This window comes from Bufo bufo, chromosome 7 (genome assembly GCF_905171765.1).
Source record: "Bufo bufo chromosome 7, aBufBuf1.1, whole genome shotgun sequence".
NCBI lineage: Eukaryota > Metazoa > Chordata > Amphibia > Anura > Bufonidae > Bufo > Bufo bufo.
This window is the reverse complement of record NC_053395.1, coordinates 170,659,833-170,683,414: the sequence shown is the minus strand read 5'-3', so window position 1 is coordinate 170,683,414 and position 23,582 is coordinate 170,659,833. Positions and strand designations below refer to the sequence as shown.

The following is a 23,582-nucleotide window of genomic DNA, read 5'->3' as shown; positions in this document are numbered from 1 at the left end:
ATGTGATCACCTACCTCCCCGACACAGGCTGTCCCCTGGATGTGATCACCTACCTCCCCGGCACAGGCTGTCCCCTGGATGTGATCACCTACCTCCCCGGCACAGGATGTCCCCTGGATGTGATCACCTACCTCCCCGGCACAGGCTGACCCCTGGATGTGATCACCTACCTCCCCGGCACAGGCTGACCCCTGGATGTGATCAGCTACCTCCCCGGCACAGGCTGACCCCTGGATGTGATCAGCTACCTCCCCGGCACAGCCTGACCCCTGGATGTGATCACCTACCTCCCCGGCACAGGCTGACCCCTGGATGTGATCACCTACCTCCCCGGCACAGGCTGACCCCTGGATGTGATCACCTACCTCCCCGGCACAGGCTGACCCCTGGATGTGATCACCTACCTCCCCGGCACAGGCTGACTCCTGGATGTGATCACCTACCTCCCCGGCACAGACTGACACCTGGATATGATCACCTACCTCCCTGACACAGGCTGACCCCTGGATGTGATCACCTACCTCCCCGGCACAGACTGACACCTGGAAATGATCACCTACCTCCCTGGCACAGGCTGACCCCTGGATGCGATCACCTACCTCCCCGGCACAGACTGACACCAACATCTTATACAGCAGCTTCCGCAGGACTACAAGCCTCAGCATGCCTGGTGAAGAGAATTCTGGGAGTTGTAGTCCCCACACTCCGCAGAGCTACAGGTTGCTGTCACCTTCAGCACTTCTGGTGTAATTGACTCTCACCTCGGTCAGGATATCGTGCAGGTACCGGAACGGCGGCTTCCCCAGCAGTTTATCGGTCAGTGGCGGTTTCCTGATCACCTTCCCCAGTGATTCCTGTGTGCGCCGGACACCGCCAGGATCCATTCCGGGGACCGGAGGACGTCACTGCTGTAAACTGGAGGATGAGGGGCCAAGCGGTGCCGTACGCCCAGGAATCCCCCTCTGATCCCTGGTTTTCGTTTCTACTCGTCTCCAAGGCTCGGGCACCGTACACTCAGCAGCGGCCAACCTTTCCCTTCCCACAATCCATAGCGAACACCGTTCTGCGCATGCACAGCCTCCGCCGTTACCAAGCGTTCGCCGCCATGGCAACAAAGCGTAACACATCCCGGGGCGGAGCTGAAAAGGCTGACAGTCACGTGACTTCTACTCCACCCGCGTTCTGCTGACGGACGTGCGGCTCTGCAGTCCAGTCTACATCCTCCTAGTAGTGGCCCCTCTGTTCTATACAAGAGTAGTGCGGTGAAGGACATGTGTATATTGATATTTTTTTTAAAGATTCTATGAATAAAATTAGGTGAGATTTTTTACGTTTAATGAGGCTTTTAGAAGTGAATATCAAACTTAAAGGGAAATTGTCACAAAAAAAAAACAACATTTTCTGCAAGTTAAAACCAGATAGTGACATACAGGGCTGGGACAAGGCCATTTGGTGCCCAGGGCGAAGATGGCAAACTGCGCCCCCCCCCCCCCCCCCCCGTTTTTAAGAAAGAATCAAACAAGAATATACTTAAAGCAATAGAACAAAGGACTGTGGGACTTTGAAAGTCACAGACACTATAAAGTTCCCCCCCATCATCATGTGCCAGTATAAAGTCCCCCCCATCATCATGTGCCAGTTTTGTAATAAGCCCCCCCAATGTGCCAGTAACACTATTGTAAAAAAAAAACAAAAAAAAAACACTTATACTTACCTAAGTGTCAGCGATGCGATGCAGCCTCTTCCTGTGTCCCACGCTGTAATGTAAGGCTCAGGCGGCACGATGACGTCATTGCGCCGGCCTCTGATAGGCTGCCGGCCTAGTGCCTGCAGCCAGGGGCGTACATAAAAATCACTGGGCCCCATAGCAGGAATCTAAATTGGGCCCCCATTCCCCTTTTATAGCCCCTCCCTTTGTTCCATGAACTATTCTTGCTGCTGCGTTTTATAATTTATGCCATCAGGGCCGGAATGGGATTACAAAACAGCCCTGGCACACAAAAGAGGTATAATAGATGCAGATGTATATTATATACAGCAGTGTACAGTTATGTGAGGTACGCGGTATAATAGATGCAGTGTGTACAGGTATATAGTATATTCCCTAGTGTTCTGATATGTGAGGTACAGGGTATAATAGATGCAGTGTGTACAGGTATATAGTATATACAGCAGTGTACTGATATGTGAGGTACGGGGTATAATATATGCAGTGTATACAGTATATACAGTAGTGTAATATGTGAGGTACGAGGTATAATAGATGCAGTGTGTACAGGTATATAGTAAATACAGCAGTGTATTGACACCTCGTACCTCACATATCAGTACACTGCTGTATATACTATATATCTGTACACACTGCATCTATTATACCTCGTACCTCACATATATAGTATATACAGAAGTGTACTGATATCTGTACACACAGCATCTATTATACCTCATACCTCACATATCAGTGCACTGCGGTATATACTATATATCTGTACATATTGCATGTATAATACTGTGTAATATATGCAACGTGTGTGCATGTATGTGTGTGTATATATATATATATATATACAGAGCAGTGTATTGATGTGACACATAGAAGGTATAATACTGTAGATGCAGTGTTTATAGAAATATGTGGTCAGTTATGCATTATAGTCACTGTGAGGTACATGAGGTAGTGGTAACTGTCTGAAGTAGTATACATGAGTGAGCAATGAGTAAAAACAGGGCATGGAGGGGGGGGGGGGGGGGTAAATGATGAAAAGTGGAGGACCTCCTCTTACCTCTCCATTCCAGTCTGTATGGATCAATACAGAGCTGCTTGTGAACTTTTAATACTTGCTGTTAGGGGTTGAAGGACCTGTGATGATGTCATCACAGGTCCTGGCAGATGTACCTTTGAAACCTAGGAACTACACCATTTTTGGTGCAGTTCCTTTGCTAGATTCTGCAGGACCTGTGATGTTAAAGATGATGTCATCACAGGTCCTGGCAGATGCACTGTTCTAACCCGGGAACTACACTTTACACTGTGCAGTTCCCTTACAGGACCTGTGATGACATCATCAAAGGTCCTTTAGCTTTAGAAAGGTAAACAGGAGTAATTAGGGGGCGGGGCCTCTCCTCCACTTCGGTGCCTGCCTGCAGCCTATCAGAGGAAAGGGAAGGGACACGCCTCTCCCTCCCCTGCACCTCCGCTGGCACAGACAGTTTACAATGGAGATGAGCGCAATGGAAGCGCTCATCTCCCTGTGCCCGGCGGCGGCTGCTCACTTGGGGGGGGGGGGTCATTTTAGTTGGGGGGGCACATGGGGGGGCACAGCATGATGTAGGGGGGGCCGTGGCCCCCTCTGGCCCCCCCCTGGCGACGCCACTGCTGCTGGCACTTCACCTGCACCCCCCTCCTGTCCGCAAATGGTAGCGCCCAGGGCACCTGCTCCTTCGGCCCCTGCCTTGTACCGGCCCTGGTGACATACATCCTTTTTTTTTATTTTGTGTTGGTTTTTTTAAATTAGATTTTCTGAACACGATTTTCGGGGCGGCCATCTTGCCTGAGCTGTTCTTAACAGCATTTAGAGAATTGCTTTATGGCATTCCCATGGGCCATAGACACAATAGACAGGAGAGTCCTCTAGGCATGCTCTGTGCAGAGATCAGGAGGGAGCAGACAAGCTGTGATATAACCTGTGTTATCTATACAGAGTGGTGATATCTATCATTCTAATCCTACCTCTAATGATACGGAGATGACTGCAGTAAAAGTGATCTGAACACACCAAGAAGTGGTGCCTATTATTAAGCTTTAGTGGCCAGTGTGAAAACTGCAGGAATCTATGATTTTATGGAAAATTAAAAATATCATCAAAACGTTTTTAACCCTTTCATTGCAATACTGGAGCGATAGGCAAACATGGCGTCCGCTCGCACGCGCAGCGGGCATCATGGCCAGCAGGTCTCTGCTATTTCAAACAGCAGAGACCTGCCACTTATTACAGCGACCGGCAACAATGCCAATCACGGTAATTAAAGCCTTGAGATCACGGCATCTAAAGTGTCAAAAACCCAGAAGCTCGCACTTTCGGGAATCCTACCGACATCCCCTGCGGCCAATGGGGATACCGGTAATTGGTTTGATTGCCCTAGGTCTCGCTGAAAAGACCCAGAGTATTCAAACTTCAATTCTTATTTTGGCCACCAGACAGTAATAGACGGTTACCTGAGAATGCAGATGATGTGCAGAGACTAAGGGAAGTCATCTCCAAAGTCTGTCCTGGTCATTGGGATCTTTCTCCTGAGCTTTCTTTGTTTCTCTGTGTTTAACTTGATCCCCCTGTCTTTTTCCTGTTGCTCTTTTTTTTTTTTTTTTTTTACTCCTCTGTGTGTGGTTTATGATCACAAACTTACAGTTAGACACACCTTCCTAGCTTGGAGTTTTCCAATCATTGTCGGCTAGGCGTGTGCATATGATAATGACTGTGATGTCACTGTATTACCCAAAATGCATTTATGCTGTTCGTGTAATGTTACCCATTTACCCCTAGGTGACACTATTACCCAGGCTCAGACTGGCCCACAGGGGTACAGGGGAATCCCCCGATGGGCCCCTGAGAAAGGTGGGCCCCTAGTCTCCCACCCCCTGCACAAGTGGCACATAACACAGTAGACTTACTGCACTACATACATATATTCAATGTATAGCACCTCAACCAGCCTATGTTCATATAAAAAACATGTTTATTTATTATATTTAAATGTATCCATACGGTGGGCCCCCAAAATAAATTTTACTGGTGGGCCCTAGGTACCCCAGTCCGACGCTGCTATTACCTAAGCTATTAGTATAATTCTAGTAAGGGTTAAATATCCAAGCATGACTTTATCTCACATTCTATACACATGACATATGGAACCTTAAATCAGAGCTGAGGGATTAATTTTGACACAAAAACTAAGTTAAAACACAGACTTTTGGGCACCATTTAGATGTTTCTCACACTGTTAAGTTATGTTACAGATAATAATATAATGAACATTGTTCTCTCACAGAGATATCTGTGCCTCCTCTGCTACTCCAATGGGTGATTAATGGTTAGTTAAAATAACACATCTTTCCCTAGACAGAGACTCATTAGCAAGGTTTATACCTAAACTGTTTTCATCATACACTAGGAATATATGCGTTCCTATTGAGAAATATATATATATATATATATATATAAACAAAGGTTGATTATAAGTGTATATAGATATTACAGATTTTCTGCTTCATTAATAGATACCAAACTGTAGAGGTAATTAGTACCAGCTGCGTCCAGAGAATATCCTTATCTCAGTAATAAATCTAAGAGGAGACAAGAATGACTCTTCTCAGACTGGTACATCCATGAGAGCATAAACCTTATGAACAGCGTCCTTTCTATGAACTTTTTTCGGCCATCTCTAAAATATTTACACAATGGTGAATATAACACACATGACCTTTTATATACCAAATTCACTATAATTAGGATATTTAGATATAAATGTTATATACCTTTGAAAAGGCACAGCAAATCCCCCTTCATTACAATCTAATCTATTGAAATAAAAATTAGATTATATTGTAATGTCAAAAAGCTTTTCATACGGGTTCCTCAAGAACTGGGGAGTTTGTACTCGGTTTGTAATGTTCCATTCAGAGCTTTGCTAAAGTCTTTCTGAAAACTTTAGCATCGCTTGGATGGTTAGGATCAATACGCTCCTTTAGGAATATAAATTCTCGTTTAAATTGTTCGTTACTCTCATGAAGATTTATCGAGTGGGTCAATAACTTTGAATGTAAGTTGATGGTGACGATAATATCTCCGGATGTGTGACTGGCCACCCCGTTCATTTCAGGGGAGCTGCAGGTGGTACGGGGCCCAAGTGGGAGTTCTAGTGGCAGGACCCCCACCGATCTAATAGTTATCCCCTTTCCTATGGATAGGGGATAACTTCAAACAACCAAAATACCCCTTTAATGGTGCAAAAAATAAAAATAAAAAAAATAAAAAATAAAGATGATACACTGTAACTTGTTCCAGTGTTCTTGAGAAGAATGACACAGTGACACTATGTGGCCATTCTAAGAATTACAAGGCACCAATCCTGCAAAAACTAGCACAGGAAAAGTGGAAAAATTAAGAATTTGCCTACAGCAACCAATCATAGTTCAGCTATCCCATCCCAACTACTGCTGGGAAAATTAAAGGGAATCTGTCACCAGTTTCATATCCTATGTGAGGGCTGCTGAAACTTGTGAATACTCTGATTAAAATGCAGGGTCATTTACAAATTTTTGGACAAGGAAAGAAAATCTTTGCAAAGCGTTAGGCAGTCGGTCATGGATGTCTTTTAATGCTACCTCAAGTTTTATCGTCTTTACTTGTTGACCAGTCGTTTTCTCCAAAATCACTGATGAGCAGCTTCAGGAGGACCCGAGCGCTGGGTACTGCACATGCTCAGGATTCAGGAGTCCTATAGTCATGAGCTCCCGATGCAGCAAACCCTATACATCAAGTCCTGCTTTCAGCTGAGAAGTGGGTACAATGATATCCAGTCTAGTCAATGCTCTGTGAGCTAAATACAGCAAAAGAATAAAAAGTTATAAAAATATTTTTTTGTTGGTCTCCTTTGCTGGCAGAATTTTGGCATGGATACCCTGCCAAAATTCTGTTGGCAGCCGTGGAGTATCTGCCTGCCGTTATTCTGAATGGAAGGCAGCGCTGCAGTTTGCGGGCCGGTGGTTTAAAGCCACGACCATGCCAAGAAGGGACATGGCGAGAGTCCACCCGCAGTTTAGTGCTATTCGATGGAGCTAAGATGCAAGAGGGTCCGTGGCATCCAAAGTGACCTGTTGCATGTGCACTTGGCAGCTGAAGGCATCTGTGTTGTTCCCATGTCCCAAGTGCCCACATTGCTGAGAAAAATATATGCAAATGAGCCTCCAGGAGGGGCGTTGCCCTTACACCTAGAGGCTCTGCTCTCTCTGCAACTGCTGCACCCTCTACACTTTGATTGACAGGACCAGGCTTGATGACTTTTACACCGCCTGGTCTTGTCAATCAAAGTGCAGAGGGCGCAGTAGTTGCATAGAGAGCTGAGCCCCTAGGTGTAATGGCAACGCCCTCATTGCTCCTAGAGGCTCATTTGCATATATTAAAACTTCATTTTCCTGAGCAATGCAGACACATATGAACATGGGACCAACACAGATGCCTTCAGCTGCCAAGCGCACATGTAACAGGTCAGCCAGTGTCATAGGTACAAATCTGCTGACAGGTGACCTTTAATGATAGCAATAAAACAAAAGAAATGAAGTAGCAAATGTATATATATCGCTCTGGTAGTTTGCTACAATGTGTTATTCTGCAGGCTGTTGTAGCGCTTTGTTAGGGCAGCGCCTGACTGCTGGACTTGCCCAGCGCAGTGCTCCACGTTCCGTGCGGAGCTCTGGGCACCTTGCTCCCGCTTGATGATGGAGCCGCCTCCTTCTTCTCTTCTTGTCGTACTTCTCGTGCTCCCTAGGCCGGCAAGGAGGCGGTGCTGGCTTTAACTCTGGATTTCGCTGTAAGTTGTTCGTGTGGCACTGTGGCTCACGGCAGCGCTGCGCTTTTACACTGTGCCAACCAATAATGGCCATTTGGGGCGGCAATTGGCCCCACAGAGACGTCGCTGCCGACCCAAACGCCCCTTTTATAATCCGCCACTGGCGTGCATGGAAGTGAGGTTAGCGGTGTCCTGGGATAACCCATAGCAGTGGCGTAGCTATAGGGGTCGCAGCGGTCGCAATTGCGACCGGGCCCCTGAGTCAGGGGGGCCCACAGGGCCCCCTCAAGCCAGAAGAACGCAGCCGCAGCTGAATAACTAAAATAAGATTTACAGGGGGCGGAGCGGAGGCCGAGAGGAGAGGCCCTGCGTGACCCGCACTGTGCAGGGCAGCTGGGCAGGCGAAGTGAGGAGGAGGGGCCGGGGGAGCGGCTTCAATTGAGGTGCGACGCAGGACTTAGTCACTTACCTCACTGTGACCTCCTGCGTCGGATCTCGCGAGATGACGCGGCGCGGGAAGGCACAGTGAGCGAGGAATTGGTGACCGCCTGTACCAGGATGCCACAAGCTGTGAAGGAGAGAGAGGTAAGTATTAATTATTTTATTTTTTTATGTACCCTACGTTCTACCCTTATTGCAGAGGCACTGGGGGCACGAGAGGAGGACCACTGACAGTACTCAGTGGACATCATAGTATTAATAAGAGTGGAGAGACTACCATTATATTAACAACGAGGGGGACATTATATTATTAATAAAGAGGGGGCCAATACATTATTATTAATATAATGGCCCCCTCTTTGTTATTAATATAATGGCCCCCTCTTTATTATTAATGTAATGGCCCCCTCTTTATTATTAATATAATGGCCCCCTCTTTATTATTAATGTAATGGCCCCCTCTTTGTTATTAATATAATGGCCCCCTCTTTATTATTAAAGAGGGGCCATTATATTAATAATAAAGTGGGGGCCATTATATTAATAATAAAGTGGGGGCCATTATATTAATAATAAAGTGGGGCCATTATAATATACAGGGGGAATAATATTATGAGGAATGGGGGACTACCTGTCTGGCTCTAGCACAGTATTGGGGGGCAGCAGGATGAGTTGTTGAGACACCAGGAAGGAGAGGATGAGAGTAAAGTGAGAAACCTAAAAAATAATCTGTGAAACTCTGCAGCGACGAGAAGCGGCTGAAAGAAGGTGTCATGGCGGTCTTATCTCTGGATAAAGACGTTGAGAAAAGTGTACATCACAGGAGACGTCACTGGATGTAACAGGTATGGTGCGGCATTCTCCTGTAATAATATTACCCATGCACATATCTGTTTCTCGGTAGGGTAAGGGGTATATAGAATTTGACCCACACTGCCGCATCCGGCCCCAGACTTCAGGTAACACTGTGTTCTGAATTCTGGGGCCTCACACCCATCTACAACATTATCTGTACTCAGAGAGTTATCACTGTGTTACATAGGACTGCTAGTGATCTACTACAGTATTTGTTAAAAGGGGCGTGCCCGGGGTAGGGGGGGGGCACCATTTTTGGCTTGCCCCGGGTGCAGGCAACCCACGCTACGCCACTGCTCTCCTATCCTGTGAGTGTGACTGCGACTGCGAGACACACTGACTGACCTGACTGACTTACTGAGGTGAGCGTCCGACCGACCGGGGTCCTGGTCCGGTCGGTCCAGTGAGTGAGTGACTGCGACTCTGTGTCTGTCCTGAGTGAATCCGGGCTCTGACCCGCCTGGTGGGAGCGCCGGTGACATTGTGATAATAGGCCCAGACCAGACCAGTCAATACACCCTTTAGGAAATCTCAGTATTCTCATCATGCATCATGTGACTGCAGCAGGCAGCGATCGATCAGTCAGGATTAATGTGCACAGCCTGGGAGGCCCCCCTTAGGCAAGTGACAAACTGTTCCCCCTCAGTCTTGGGCAAGTGACAAACTCATCTCTGCTACATCTACAATGAGCAACTACAACAAATGTAATGCCAAACTGCAGTTCCTTGTGATGCCTTAGATAGCTTCCACTGGACCCACACAGCCTGTGAGTCCAGTGGAAGCTATCCCAGGCATCACATAGAGGAACTGCAGTTTGGCATTACATTTGTTGTAGTTGCTCATTGTAGATGTAGCAGAGATGAGTTTGTCACTTGCCTAAGAATGAGGGGGGGGGGGCAGTTCGTCATTTGCCTAAGGGGGGGCCTCCCACTGTGCACATTAATCCTGGCTGATCGATCGCTGCTGCTCTCACACCTGATGAGAGATTTCCTAGGGACGGGCTGGTGGATGAGGGCAGCCACCCGGTCCTGCCTATTGATCACCCAGTTTGCACTTAGCTATGCCCAGGCCCCATGCCAGGGGGTCCCTGATGTATTAACTGACCAATAACATGGAGATCCCAGTGCCAACTGCCTTGCTGGTGAACGATTGGCATATATTTCTGCTGTGGAGTAGGGGGGGGCCCAAATTGAACTCTTGCACCAGGGCCCATGAGCCTATAGCTACGCCCCTGACCCATAGTAACATCCTAGAAAAGCTGGGAGTCTAGTAATAATGGGAGTTGTAGTTCTCTCCTCTTATACATCTCTCCCTGTAATGTATACTGATGCCCCATAATAACAGTTTGGGCATACTAGGGCTTGTAGTTCTCTCCTTTTAAAACCCTCAAGAAGTAATGCCAGCTGATGCACTAAATAACAGTTTGGACATGCTGGGAGTTGTTGTCCTCTCCTCTTATACCCTCTCCCTGTAATGTCGATTTGTGTCCAATAATAACAGCCTGGACATGCTGGGAGTTGTCTTTTACCACTCCATGTATTGCTCTCTAATTTCCAATAACTACCTGGTCATGATGAGTAGAAGTTCTCCTGTCACTATTATGACGTTCTTCAGCATCTGAGGTATGTATTAGGCATTGTTCACAACTGCACTAGTGACTTTTAGTGTTCTGTTCTATCATAGGAGCAGAACAATGAGAATCACTGTAGTGCCAGATCTGGCAACACCGGACGGATCCTGCTGACTATGATGAAATCTGATGGGTTTCCATCATGGAGCCTGGCAGGCTGCAAAATATTGTCCAGCAAGTGAGGCCCCTAATGCAGGTGTGATCAAAGCCTTATGTGTTCTGTAGCATCAAATTATCATGTTCTGCAGCAGATGAGGTATGTATCATGAGGTTCTGCAGCAGCTGAGGTGTGTATTATGATGTTTGGCAGCAGCTGAGGTGTGTATTAGGAGGTTCTGCAGCAGGTGAGGTGTGTATTAGGGGGTTTTGCAGAAGCTGAGGTGTGTATTATGATGTTCTGCAGAAGCTGAGGTGTGGATTGGAGGTTCTTTAGCAGCTGAGGTGTGGATTGTGCTGTTCTCCAGCAGCTGAGTGGTGTATTATGAGGTTCTGCTGCAGCTAAGGTGTATTATGATGTTCTGCAGCAGCAGAGATTTGTATCATGAAGTTCTGCAGCAGTTGAGGTGTGTATCATGAGGTTCTGCAGCACTCAGAAAAATCAGATGTGAGTGACTGGATTAAATATTTTAGTATTCTGTGTCTGCACCTTGCAAAATGTTTATAATTCATTTTATTAGCAAGTAAGGTATTTTTTAATTATTTCTACAAAAGTGCGCCATTTTCCTAATCTAGTGCCAGGGACACCAAAATACCTTGCCTCGGCCCTGTTCCTCTGCCAGCATGCATCGCACTGTGATCTGTGACATGATCTGATCCAGGGCGTCACCAGTCCAGACTCCATTCCAGTGCTGTGAAGTGCCCTGCCTGCACGCAAACAGTAAATCGGCATTGAGGGGGGGGGGGGGGGGGGGGGGGTGAAACAGTAGCAGGCACAGTTCATAGGGGAAGGTGGCACCCGTGACGAACCTCCAATAGAGGCAGACCACGCAGCTGCTATGGGGCCCATGGGGAAAAGGGGCCCGCAGTGAACCAAAGGCCCCGCTCTATAATTACACTCATTACAGTCCAGCTCCAGTCTAGAATCCCTATCATCAGTGGAGAAAGCTAAAGGACCTGTGATTATGTCATACAAGTCCTGTACATCTAGTAAAGGAACTGCACAAAGAATGGTGTAGTTCCCAGGTTAGATAGGAGCATCTGCCAGGACGTGTGATGACAACATCATCATCATCACAGGTCCTGTACATCTAGTAAAGGAACTGCAGATCATCACAGGTCCTTCAACTCCCAACAGCATGGAGAAGAAATGCACAATGAGATCTCCACTGAGGATAGAATGCAGTGGTAAGAGGAGGTCCTCCTCCTTTCTCTTCATTTGCGCCCCATTCCCTATTTTTCTCATATCTCACTCATATATTTTTTTAAATCAAATCTTTTTTTTAATTATTTTCATATAAAGTACATACACACATGAATAGTACAAATATATGCATTAATAAAACAGAGGTATTCAAACCCGATTCGGGTAGCAAATAATACACAGAGTAAAAAGAGAGAAAAGTGTACATTTACATACAAATGTATAAGAAACCTAATCCCTCCCCCTCTTGAACTGCACCTAACCTAATATAGTAATGATACCATTCTCACTCTCTTATCTTACTGTACCAGTGGTTGTATCAATAAAAGTTTATGTCTTTGTTGACAACCGTGTTATGTTTCCCCCTGTTTCCTCTGAACTCCTTATCTTAAAATGTTACTTCTCTCACTCATAAGCAGAAGGCGCCTAGATGGTAACCCTGGCGTTGATATCCACAGTCCCCATATAGATTCAAATTTTTTAAAGGTACCTCTCTTGATATTCACTCACCTAAAGAATTATTAGGAACACCATACTAATACGGTGTTGGACCCCCTTTTGCCTTCAGAACTGCCTTAATTCTATGTGGCATTGATTCAACAAGGTGCTGATAGCATTCTTTAGAAATGTTGGCCCATATTGATAGGATAGCATCTTGCAGTTGATGGAGATTTGAGGGATGCACATCCAGGGCACGAAGCTCCCGTTCCACCACATCCCAAAGATGCTCTATTGGGTTGAGATCTGGTGACTGTGGGGGCCATTTTAGTACAGTGAACTCATTGTCATGTTCAAGAAACCAATTTGAAATGATTCGAGCTTTGTGACATGGTGCATTATCCTGGTGGAAGTAGCCATCAGAGGATGGATACATGTTCTCATTCTGTTTACGCCAAATTCGGACTCTACCATTTGAATGTCTCAACAGAAATCGAGACTCATCAGACCAGGCAACATTTTTCCAGTCTTCAACAGTCCAATTTTGATGAGCTCGTGCAAATTGTAGCCTCTTTTTCCTATTTGTAGTGGAGATGAGTGGTACCCGCGGTGGGGTCTTCTGCTGTTGTAGCCCATCCGCCTCAAGGTTGTGCGTGTTGTGGCTTCACAAATGCTTTGCTGCATACCTCGGTTGTGTCACGGCTGAGGATGGGGGAAATCCTCAGCCGTGTAGAGCCAGGTGATGTTATGGCCTACTCGGCCAGGAGAACAGGATAGGGAGCAGGTCACCTCCTAACAGCGTCCCTACCATGACCCTGACTCCTAGCTGCATGAGCCGACCTTGAAGGTAGGAGGACCCATGCGCAGGAACCTCGGATCCCTACTCGCCCTCCGCCGGTCCCTAGGCTAGGAGTCAGAGTAAGACATCCTGTTCCTTCTGGATACGGAGGAACAGAAGTCTCACTGGCCAAGCTGTTGGGAAAAAGGGTAAACATAAACAGACTAATGGAAATGGCAGGTGAACTCAGTAGCTCAACCAACCTGCCACAGCCTTGCTGACTGGATCCCTGACACAGAGAATCCAGAACCATTAGCTGCACAAACCAACATAGGAAAATCCCAACAGACCATCACCCAGACATGACACATACAGGTAAGCATAAACTTAATAAGACATAAAACATGAACTTAAACCTATGACCACAGTGGTGGCTCTCACAGAGGAATGGAAAGCAACCTACTGAGCCCTGCTAGAGAGAGGGTATATATAGGCCAAAGTGGCCACACCCAAAGGTTGGACACACCCAGTGACAACACACACACACTGGGAAGGAAGTTAACCCTTCCAATGCCACAGAAGGGAAAACACACATACATAAAGGGAAAGTGCACACAATAACATACCACACGGTGCACACAACACACACACCTAACAAAAGGTTGCTAGGTGTGACCGCATGCCAGGGCAGCAAGCTACCTAGCGACGCTCAGGCTGCTCTGCTGCTAAAAACAACACTGGTTGCCCGCGGCAACCACAAGTGAGGCCACAGACAAGCGGCCCTCACCCGTGGTTGAACGCCCATACAAAACCGCAGGCAACCGCATGCGGTAAAGGAGTCACGGTCATGGGCATGGCCGTGACAGGTTGTAACGAGTGGTTATTTCAGTCAACGTTGCTCTTCTATCAGCTTGAATCAGTCGGCCCATTCTCCTCTGACCTCTAGCATTCACAAGGCATTTTTGCCCACAGGACTGCCGCATACTGGATGTTTTTCCCCTTTTCACACCATTCTTTGTAAACCCTAGAAATGGTTGTGCGTGAAAATCCCAGTAACTGAGCAGATTGTGAAATACTCAAACCGGCCCGTCTGGCACCAACAACCATGCCACGCTCAAAATTGCTTAAATCACCTTTCTTTCCCATTCTGACATTCAGTTTGGAGTTCAGGAGATTGTCTTGACCAGGAGCACCCCCCTAAATGCATTGAAGAAACTGCCATGTGATTGGTTGACTAGATAATTGCATTAATGAGAAATAGAACAGGTGTTCCTAATAATTCTTTAGGTGAGTGTATATTCCTCTCTCCATCTCTATTAACGTGTTCATACGGGCAATAAACTCCACCTTGGTAGACACTTCAGTACTAATCCAATATTTTGCAATCAGTTTTCTGGCATTATATAGTAGTCTGCCAATACCAATTGCTACTCCCTCCACTGCTTCATCTTGTAGGAGGCCCAAAATACAGATTAAAGGACCAGCCTGAAGTCTAATACTATACACTTCAAGGATGATATCTAAGACATCACGCCAAAAAGGGCCCAAAGCTGTACATTCCCAGAACATATGTATGATATGTGCGTCATGAGTACCACATTTGGGGTATTGAGAAGTGTCTCGCAGTCCCACCTTATGAAGGAACATGGGTGTCCTGTATAATCTATGGACTAAATAAATTTGTGATAATCTTTGAGGTTCACACAGTGATAACTTAGGGCCGTTCTCCAACACTTCCGTCCATTGTAAGTCAGTTAATGGTCCCACATCTGAGATATTTGTGATATCCTGAGATATTAGTGATATCCTGAGATATTAGTGATATCTTTAAATTTTTGCCAGACTTTACAAAATAAAAGAATGCTCGGGAGACTGTGTGGTGAACGAGTATGTGAGCTGAGCTCCAAAATTTAACTTGGTGACTTACCCCCCCATTAAAATGTGACACTAAAATACCCACTGAATTAATAGCACCTTCCTTCCCCCACGATTGAAATTGTTGAGCTTGCGATGCCAAAAAATACAACCACGGATTGGGGATCGCCAGCCCTCCGTTATCTTTGCCTCTTTGTAAAGTTTCTAACCTAATTCTGGGAGAATTTTTTGTTCCAAATTAAAGACCTAAACAACACCTGTATTTTATAAAAATGCTTCATCGGTATCCAAATTGGGCTGTTATGGAGTACATACAGGAACTGCGGCATGAGCACCATTTTCACCAAATTAGCCCTACCTATAATTGAGAGAGGCAATTTACACCAGCTATTTATTTTTTCAGATTAAATTTTTTATTGAGTTTTTCAAATAAGTAGATAAAAATGTGTGTGATACAAAAGGTAACAAATTGCAATGTCATGCAATGCCGTATACATTGTAGAGTAATCTCCAGACAAAGGAGGTAACAAGGTATAATTTCCCATGCGTAAAGGCAGTAAGAACATGTGGCAACACATGAGCAAGAAAATCACATTGTTTACATGAAGCAGAGAAGGCTATATGAATCTAAGCCTAGTAAGACATGTACATAACAAAAAAAATGGAAAAAACAAACAAAGGAGGGCACAGAACAGTAGGCCACAGACAAAGAGGAAAGGTATAGGGGAAGGAGAGGGTGGGGGAGTGCGGGATTATAGACGGGCATTACGGAACTCATCTGATCCTCGGAAAGTTTCCCAAGGGCCCCAGGTTTGAACGAATCGAGAGGTGTCCTGAGGAGAAACGCAGATGAGATCCTCCATCCGCTGATGTAGGGCAATTTCTTCAAACCATTCCTCCGGGGAGGGAGGCATAGGTGATTTCCAATGGCGAGCCTGTAACATATACTTAAGAAGCGAAACCTTAAAAGCAGGGATGGTCAGGTCAAAGATAAACAACAAAAGTGCTTCAGGAGCGTTGGGAATGGGTATTCCCGTCACTGCCTGCACAATACGGTGCACAAAGTTCCAGTAAGGTCGCAGGATGGTGCAATTCCACCAAATGTGTAGCAAGGTGCCTTCGTCAGTACAGCACCTCCAACAGCGATCCGAAGCAGATGGAAACCATCTGTGGAGCACAGACGGCACTCTGTACCACCTGGAGAGGACTTTATAATTCGTCTCCTGCGCCTTAGTGGAAATTACTGCTTTATGAGAAAGAAGAAAAGCCCGTTTCCATTGAGATGGGGTGAGGTCATTCCCCAGATCACGATTCCAGGCGTGGCAGAAGGAGGGGAGCTGGTCAGAGGTCTGGAGAGCAAGCAAGTTGTAAATGGTGGAAATGTCACTGAAGACAGCAGAGGGGGCAAGACACATTTGTTCAAACACCGTAAGGCTCCTGCGTAAAGTGTGGGTGGTACGTATAGAGGAGTAAAAATGTTGGAGTTGTACGTATTCAAAGTGATGCCTGGGGCGTATTAGAGAGGGCTCCATCAATTGATTTAAGTATTTCAATCCCGCGGTAGTGAGGACATCACAGAACCGAAGGGGGCGCAATTTAGTACCAGTGAGGAAGGGTTTCGAAGATTGTCCTGGGCGAAATGCTGGGTTATCAGTAATCGGCGTTAGAGGGCCAGACGTATCAATGAGGAGTGTACGCCGATTAATGGACGCAATTGACGCGAAAGTGTGATTGGCTGTGAAGGACAGTGGGGGGTTTTTAAAACCCGGCTTGCCGGCTAACCATGGAAGGACCGTGAGCGCGCATGAGGAAGAGGCGCGTGCAATATGGACCCACATTTTACTGGAATCTGAACGCAACATGTCCAAAAGTCTGGCGTATACCGCGGAGAAGTGATATAATTTACAATCTGGCAAACCAACACCCCCAAGTTCTTTAGACCGGGTCAGAACCTCCCATTTTATTCGCGGCTTACCAGGGGCCCACACAAAACGCGTGAAACAGCGTCTGAGTTGTGACCAAAAATTGAGCGGTAATCGGATCGGTATGGTTTGCAAGAGGTAAAGCAGCTTGGGCAGTAGGTTCATTTTCAAAATGCTGACCCTGCCGAACCAAGAGAAGTCTCGGCGGTGCCATGCATCTAGGTCTTTCTGGAAACTTTGCAGAAGTGGGGCAAAGTTCAACTTAAAAAGGGCGGGCAACTCCGTCGAGATTTTAACCCCAAGATATTTAATCCCCGCCGATGGCCACTTGAATGGGAACATAGATTTAAGCGATGAGACTAGTGTTTGAGGTAAGGATACATTCAGTGCCTCTGTTTTGGTCATGTTGATTTTAAAATTTGTCCATTTACCGAAGAGTGCGATCTCTCGCAGAAGGGACGGGAGGGCGACATGGGGGTTAGTGATATATAGCAAAAGGTCATCTGCAAAGGCCGCGCATTTATGTTCCACATCGCCAATCGTGACCCCTGAGATGTCCGGGTTGGCACGGATCGCGGAGAGGAGGTGCTCCATTACTAGAACGTACAGAAGAGGAGACAGGGGACATCCCTGGCGCGTGCCATTGCGGATGAGAAAGGGCGGAGAAAGGGTACCATTGATTCTAATTCTGGCCGAGGGCTGGTGGTAGAGACTCAGTATTTTTCCCAAAAAGATTTGGCCCAGACCCAGTTTAGACAGAACAGATCGAAGAGAGTGCCAAGATATACGATCGAAGGCTTTCTCCGCGTCTAGGGACAAAATCATAAGAGGGGTGTTGGAGACTTTTGCGTGGTGTATAATGTCCAAGGTCCGGAGAGTGTTGTCGCGAGCCTCCCTTCTCGGGACAAAACCCACCTGGTCGTTGTGTATTAGAGAGGGTAAGAAAGCGTTCAATCTATTAGCTAATAATTTGGCGTATATTTTTAAATCTACGTTCAACAAAGAGATGGGACGGTAGCTAGCACACAAATGGGGATCTTTGTCGGGCTTAGGGATAACCGCGATGTGGGCCATAGTGGATTGGGGGGGAAAGGGGTCTTGGGGAGACACCGCACAGCTATTTATTTTTTGTGCACTTCTATCTATTAATGGGTTCAGATTTAAAGCGATATATTCGTGTGGCCTGTAAGAAATTTTTATCCCCAAGTATTTAACCCCTTAAGGACCCTATTTCACCTTAAAGACCCGGCCATTTTTTGCAAATCTGACCAGTGTCACTTTAAGTGGTGATAACTTTAAAACTCTTTGACTTATCCAGGCCATTCTGAGATTGTTTTTTTTTCGTCACATATTGTCCTTCATGACACTGGTAAAATGAAGTTAAAAAATTGCAAATTTCCAAGTTTCAATTTCTCTACTTCTATAATACATAGTAATACCTCCAAAAATAGTTATTACTTTACCTTCCCCATATGTCTACTTCATGTTTGGATCATTTTGGGAATGATATTTAATTTTTTGCGGATGTTACAAGGCTTAGAAGTTTAGAAGCAAATCTTGAAATTTTTCAGAAATTTTCAAAAACCCAATTTTTAGGGACCAGTTCAGGTCCAGGTCACTTTGCGAGGCTTACATAATAGAAACCACCCCAAAATGACCCCATTCTATAAACTACACCCCTCAAGGTATTCAAAACTGATTTTACTAACTTTGTTAACCCTTTAGGTCTTCCACAAGAATTAATGAAAAATAGAGATACAATTTCAAAATTTCCCTGTTTTGGCAGATCTTCCATTTTAATAATTTAGTTACAAAGCAAGGGTTAACAGCCAAACCAAACTCAATATTTATGGCCCAGATTCTGTAGTTTACAGAAACACCCCATATGTGGTCGTAAACTGCTGTACGGGCACACGGCAGGGCGCAGAAGGAAAGGAATGCCATACGGTTTTTGGAAGGCAGGTTTTGCTGGACTGTTTTTTTTGACACCATGTCCCATTTGAAGCCCCCTTGATGCACCCCTAGAGTAGAAACTCCATAAAAGTGACCCTATCTAAGAAACTACACCCCTCAAGGTATTCAAAACTGATTTTACAAACGTCGTTAACCCTTTAGGTGTTCCACAAGAATTTATGGAAAATAGAGATACAATTTAAAAATTTCACTTTTTTGGCAGATTTTCCATTTTAATAATTTTTTCCAGTTACAAAGCAAGGGTTAACAGCCAAACCAAACTCAATATTTATGGCGATGTGGTCGTAAACCGCTGTACGGGCACACAGCAGGGCGCAGAAGGAAAGGAATGCCATATGGTTTTTGGAAGGCAGGTTTTGCTGGACTGTTTTTTTTTTTACACCATGTCCCTGATGCACCCCTAGAGTAGAAACTCCAAAAAAGTGGCCCCATTTTAGAAACTACGGGATAGGGTGGCAGTATTGTTGGTACTAGTTTAGGGTACATATGATTTTTGGTTGCTCTATATTACACTTTTTGTGAGGCAAGATAACAAGAAATAGCTGTTTTGGCACCGTTTTTATTTTTTGTTATTTACAACATTCATCTGACAGGTTAGATCATGTGATTTTTATAGACCAGGTTGTCACGGATGCGGCGATAATTAATATGTATACTTTTTTTTATTTATGTAAGTTTTACACAATGATTTCTTTTTTGAAGCAAAAAAAAATCATGTTTTAGTGTTTCCATAGTCTGAAAGCCATAATTTTTTCAGTTTTTGGGCGATTACCTTGGTTAGGGTATGATTTTTGCGGGATTAGATGACGGTTTTATTGGCACTATTTTGGGGTGCGTGTGACTTTTTTATTGCTTGCTATTACACTTTTTGTGATGTAAGGTGACAAAAAATGGTTTATTTAGCACAGTTTTTATTTTTTATTTTTTACGGTGTTCATCTGAGGGGTTAGGTCATGTGATATTTTTATAGAGCCGGTCGATATGGACGCGGCGATACCTAATATGTATACTTTTTTTTATTTATGTAAGTTTTACACAATAATATCATTTTTGAAACAAAAAATAATAATGTTTTAGTGTCTCCATATTCTGAGAGACATAGTTTTTTCAGTTTTTAGGCGATTGTCTTAGGTAGGGTCTACTTTTTTGCGGGATGAGATGACGGTTTGATTGGCACTATTTTGGGGTGCATATGACTTTTTGATCGCTTGCTATTACACTTTTTGTGATGTAAGGTGACAAAAAATTGTTTATTTAGCACAGTTTTTATTTTTTATTTTTTGCGGTGTTCATCTGAGGGGTTAGGTCATGTGATATTTTTATAGAGCCGGTCGATACGAACGGGGCGATACCAAATATGTATACTTTTGCGGCGATCGCCGACACAGGGCGGGTCACGGGACCCCCCCGCACATTTAGCCAAGGTGTCTGCTCAATGATTTGAGCAGGCACCGGGTTCCGATCACCGCCGGGGCGGCAGTGATCGGAACACCACATGACGTACCGGTACGTCATGGGTCCTTAAGGACTCGGGAACCATGCCGTATCGGTACGTCCTAAGTCCTTAAGGGGTCAAAGGACGTATCCACACTCAGGGGCAGTATTTTATCCCGTACAGCCTGTGATACACGGTCTATAGGTAGCATAACTGATTTATCCCAGTTGATAGAGAGTCCCGAATAAGAGCCAAAACTCTCTATCAGCCTCATCACATATGGTACAGAGTGTGAGATATTATCAAGAAACAATAACATGTCGTCGGAGTAAAGTGCGATTATTTTCTTCTATATCACCGTACCTTAGACCTGTCACCTGAGGGTCTCTACGCACCATTTGGGCCAAATGTTTAATAGCCAACACAAAGAGCATCAGAGACAGTGGGCAGCCCTGACGTGTGCCCCTTTCCATGGCAAATGGTTCTGATAGTAATCCATTAGTACGCACCTTTGCCCTCGGCTGATTATACAAGAGTGTAACCCACTTCCTATATCTAGGCCTAAAACCCATAGCCTCAATTACCTCCCATAGAAACCTCCACTCGATGCTGTTGAAAGCCTTCTCAGCATCAAGTGAGAGGACCGCCCTGTTTCCAGTAATATCTCTAGACATCTGCAGGTTAAGCTGCCACCGTCTAATGTGAATGGCTGTTGACTTACCAGGCATAAAACCCGTTTGGTTGCCATGAATCAAGCTAAGGATAACAGTAGACAATCTGTTGGCCAAAACTTTGGCCAGCAGCTTGACATCTGTACACAAAAGCGATATGGGTCTGTATGAGACCAGATCCAAGGGATCTTTACCCGGTTTGGGCAGTACAATTATAATGGCTTCACCCATAGATTTTGGTACAATTCCGCCTGTTCAAACACCATGAGGAGCTGTGGCAAAATAAAATCTCCATATTTTTTCAAAAATTCCCCAGGAATCCCATCTGCCCCAGGTACCTTCTCGTTAGGGAGCCCTTTTACCGCTTCTTCAAATTCTTCCAGGCTCAAAGGTGTTTCCAGACTATCTCTCTGCTCCGCCGTTAAAACCAACAAACGCAATGATTCTAGAAAAGTTTTAATCTCGTCTCTAGTACGCTGTAATCTGGTGGTATACAGTTGCTGGTAATATTCACTAAATACTCCCAGAATACTATGACTCTGAGACCCGGCTACCCCCACTATCTTGGATGCATCCTACATAAAAGGACCCTGCTGGGCTTTAATGATCGTGGCCAACATGTGTCCCACACTCTCACCCTCTTCAAAATATTTTTGTTTCCAGAAAAATCATTTGCGGTTTGCAACTTCAAGTTGGTGATCTCTATACATCTGTTGCGCTTCAGTCCACCTGGCCCTATTTGCCACTGTGGGAGTTTCCACATACGTATTTTCAGTATTTATAACCCTAGACCGCAACTCTCTATTTTTGGATTTATGTTGTTGAATACGCTTGATATATACCCCCCTAACAAAGGCTTTAAAAGCATCCCAGACTACAGCCGTGGAGGCTGATCCAGTATTAAACTACATAAATTCCTGCATCTCTGTATTCATTCCCGCATCATCCTGTAGCAGAGTAATCCAGAAAGGATTAAGCCTCCACTGACCTTTGGTTCCAATACTGGTAGGATCCAGGCGTAACTCCACCTTAATGCGGGAATGATCAGAAATGCTTCTAGGCAAGTATTCCACCCGTTGCACGAATTCCAACATCTGCTGATTTCCTAATGCTAAATCAAAGCGGGAAAGTGAGTTATGAGAGCTCGAGTAACATGAAAACTGTTTAGTATCAGGATTACGTATTCTCCACACATCACTCAGATTATACTCTACAAGGATCTTAGCCATGTTTGTTTAAGGATGGTCTTCCGGAATTAGGGATTTTCCTATGTCTATCCAAATTATGATCTAGCACCATATTAAAATCTCCCATTATAAGCGCAGAAGTGTTTGGTGACACCTGCAAAAATGTCAATACGTGTTTTAACACTTCACCCGAATACGGCGGGGGAACATATGTCGCTATCATTAACACTGTCACATGCAATATGGTACATTTCAAGCAGACATATCGGCCATGTTGATCTATATTAGAATCAGAACAACTAAATGGAATCTGCTTGTGTATTAACACACTAACCCCCCTGGTGTGACTAGAGTACACTGAGTGGTATGCTTGGCCTATCCATGCTCTTTTCATAACTGCCATGGAATCCTTGGTCAAGTGAGTCTCTAAAAGAGAAAAAATGGCCGGTTGAAATTGCTTCAGCGAGTCGAATATTGCATATCTTTTAGAGGCGTCACCAAGACCCCTTACATTCCACACTATCACATTAACCCCCATCATCAAAGCCCTAAAATGGCGTGCAGAGGGCTACTTTATCAGACCATCTGGTAAAAAAGATATATATATATTGGTTTCGTTGCGGTTCCCCTAAACTGACAGGTAGAACATTCCAACACTAACTCATACCCCTAATAACACGGGGGTTAAAACAGTGAGGTTAAAACAATGCCCAGCTACCATGGGCAACGTGAGCTGATACTGTAATAAAACAATTGACCAATAAACACGTAGATTAACACTTCTATCTTCCAGCCTGTTGCTCTCCCAGACTATTCTCACAACATTAGCAAACATGCATCCCTGCCATATAACTTAGCGCAATAATGATGTAATAAACATAGACTTGTATGCTTCCCTATAAAATGTAAAGCCCTGAGATACAGGAAGCTAACTTTAGAGTCTCAGACGTCCCTATCTCACTCTCCCCCCCCCCCAGACTAGGGGTATATAGTCCGAGAGATACTTATCGTCCCACGTCATTCCATGCTTGATGGACGAAGAGCAATTATGAGTGTTCTCAACCGCTTGGATTCAACCAGTGGATGCTGCAGGATCTGCTGACAGATGTGAAAAGTCCATCCATTGGGCCGCCGCACCTGGCGTTTCAAAAATATGCACCTTTCCTTCCGCCACTACCCTCAGTTTAGAATGGATACAGCATGGAATATATTATTTGCTTCTCTCGCAGCCGGCGTTTCACCTCAGTAAATTTTGCTCTCTTTTTTTGTACCTCCGTGGAAAAATCCGGGAAAATAAATACTCTTTTGCCGTCTATCAGGAGGTCCTCATGGGTTCTCGCTTTCCTCAGGATGGTGTCTCTATCCTTGAAATGTAGTAGTTTAAGTAGAAGCGGTCCTGGAGGGCCACCTGGTGGAGGAGCTCTGAATGGCACTCTGTGAGCACGCTCTA

At 45.1% G+C, this 23,582-nt stretch overlaps 1 protein-coding gene across 2 annotated transcripts in view; it reads right to left on the bottom strand.

Annotated features, from left to right (window-relative positions):
• TRAF3IP1 (TRAF3 interacting protein 1) overlaps positions 1-1,107 on the bottom strand; it is a 53,808-nt gene extending 52,701 nt beyond the window's left edge. For both annotated transcript variants that reach the window (XM_040440748.1, XM_040440750.1), the window contains exon 1: positions 762-1,107. In XM_040440748.1, coding sequence (XP_040296682.1) covers positions 762-884 — 123 coding nt within the window. In that variant the 5' untranslated portion in view covers positions 885-1,107. The remainder of the gene's footprint in view (positions 1-761) is intronic.
• Positions 1,108-23,582: the final 22,475 nt, after the last annotated feature.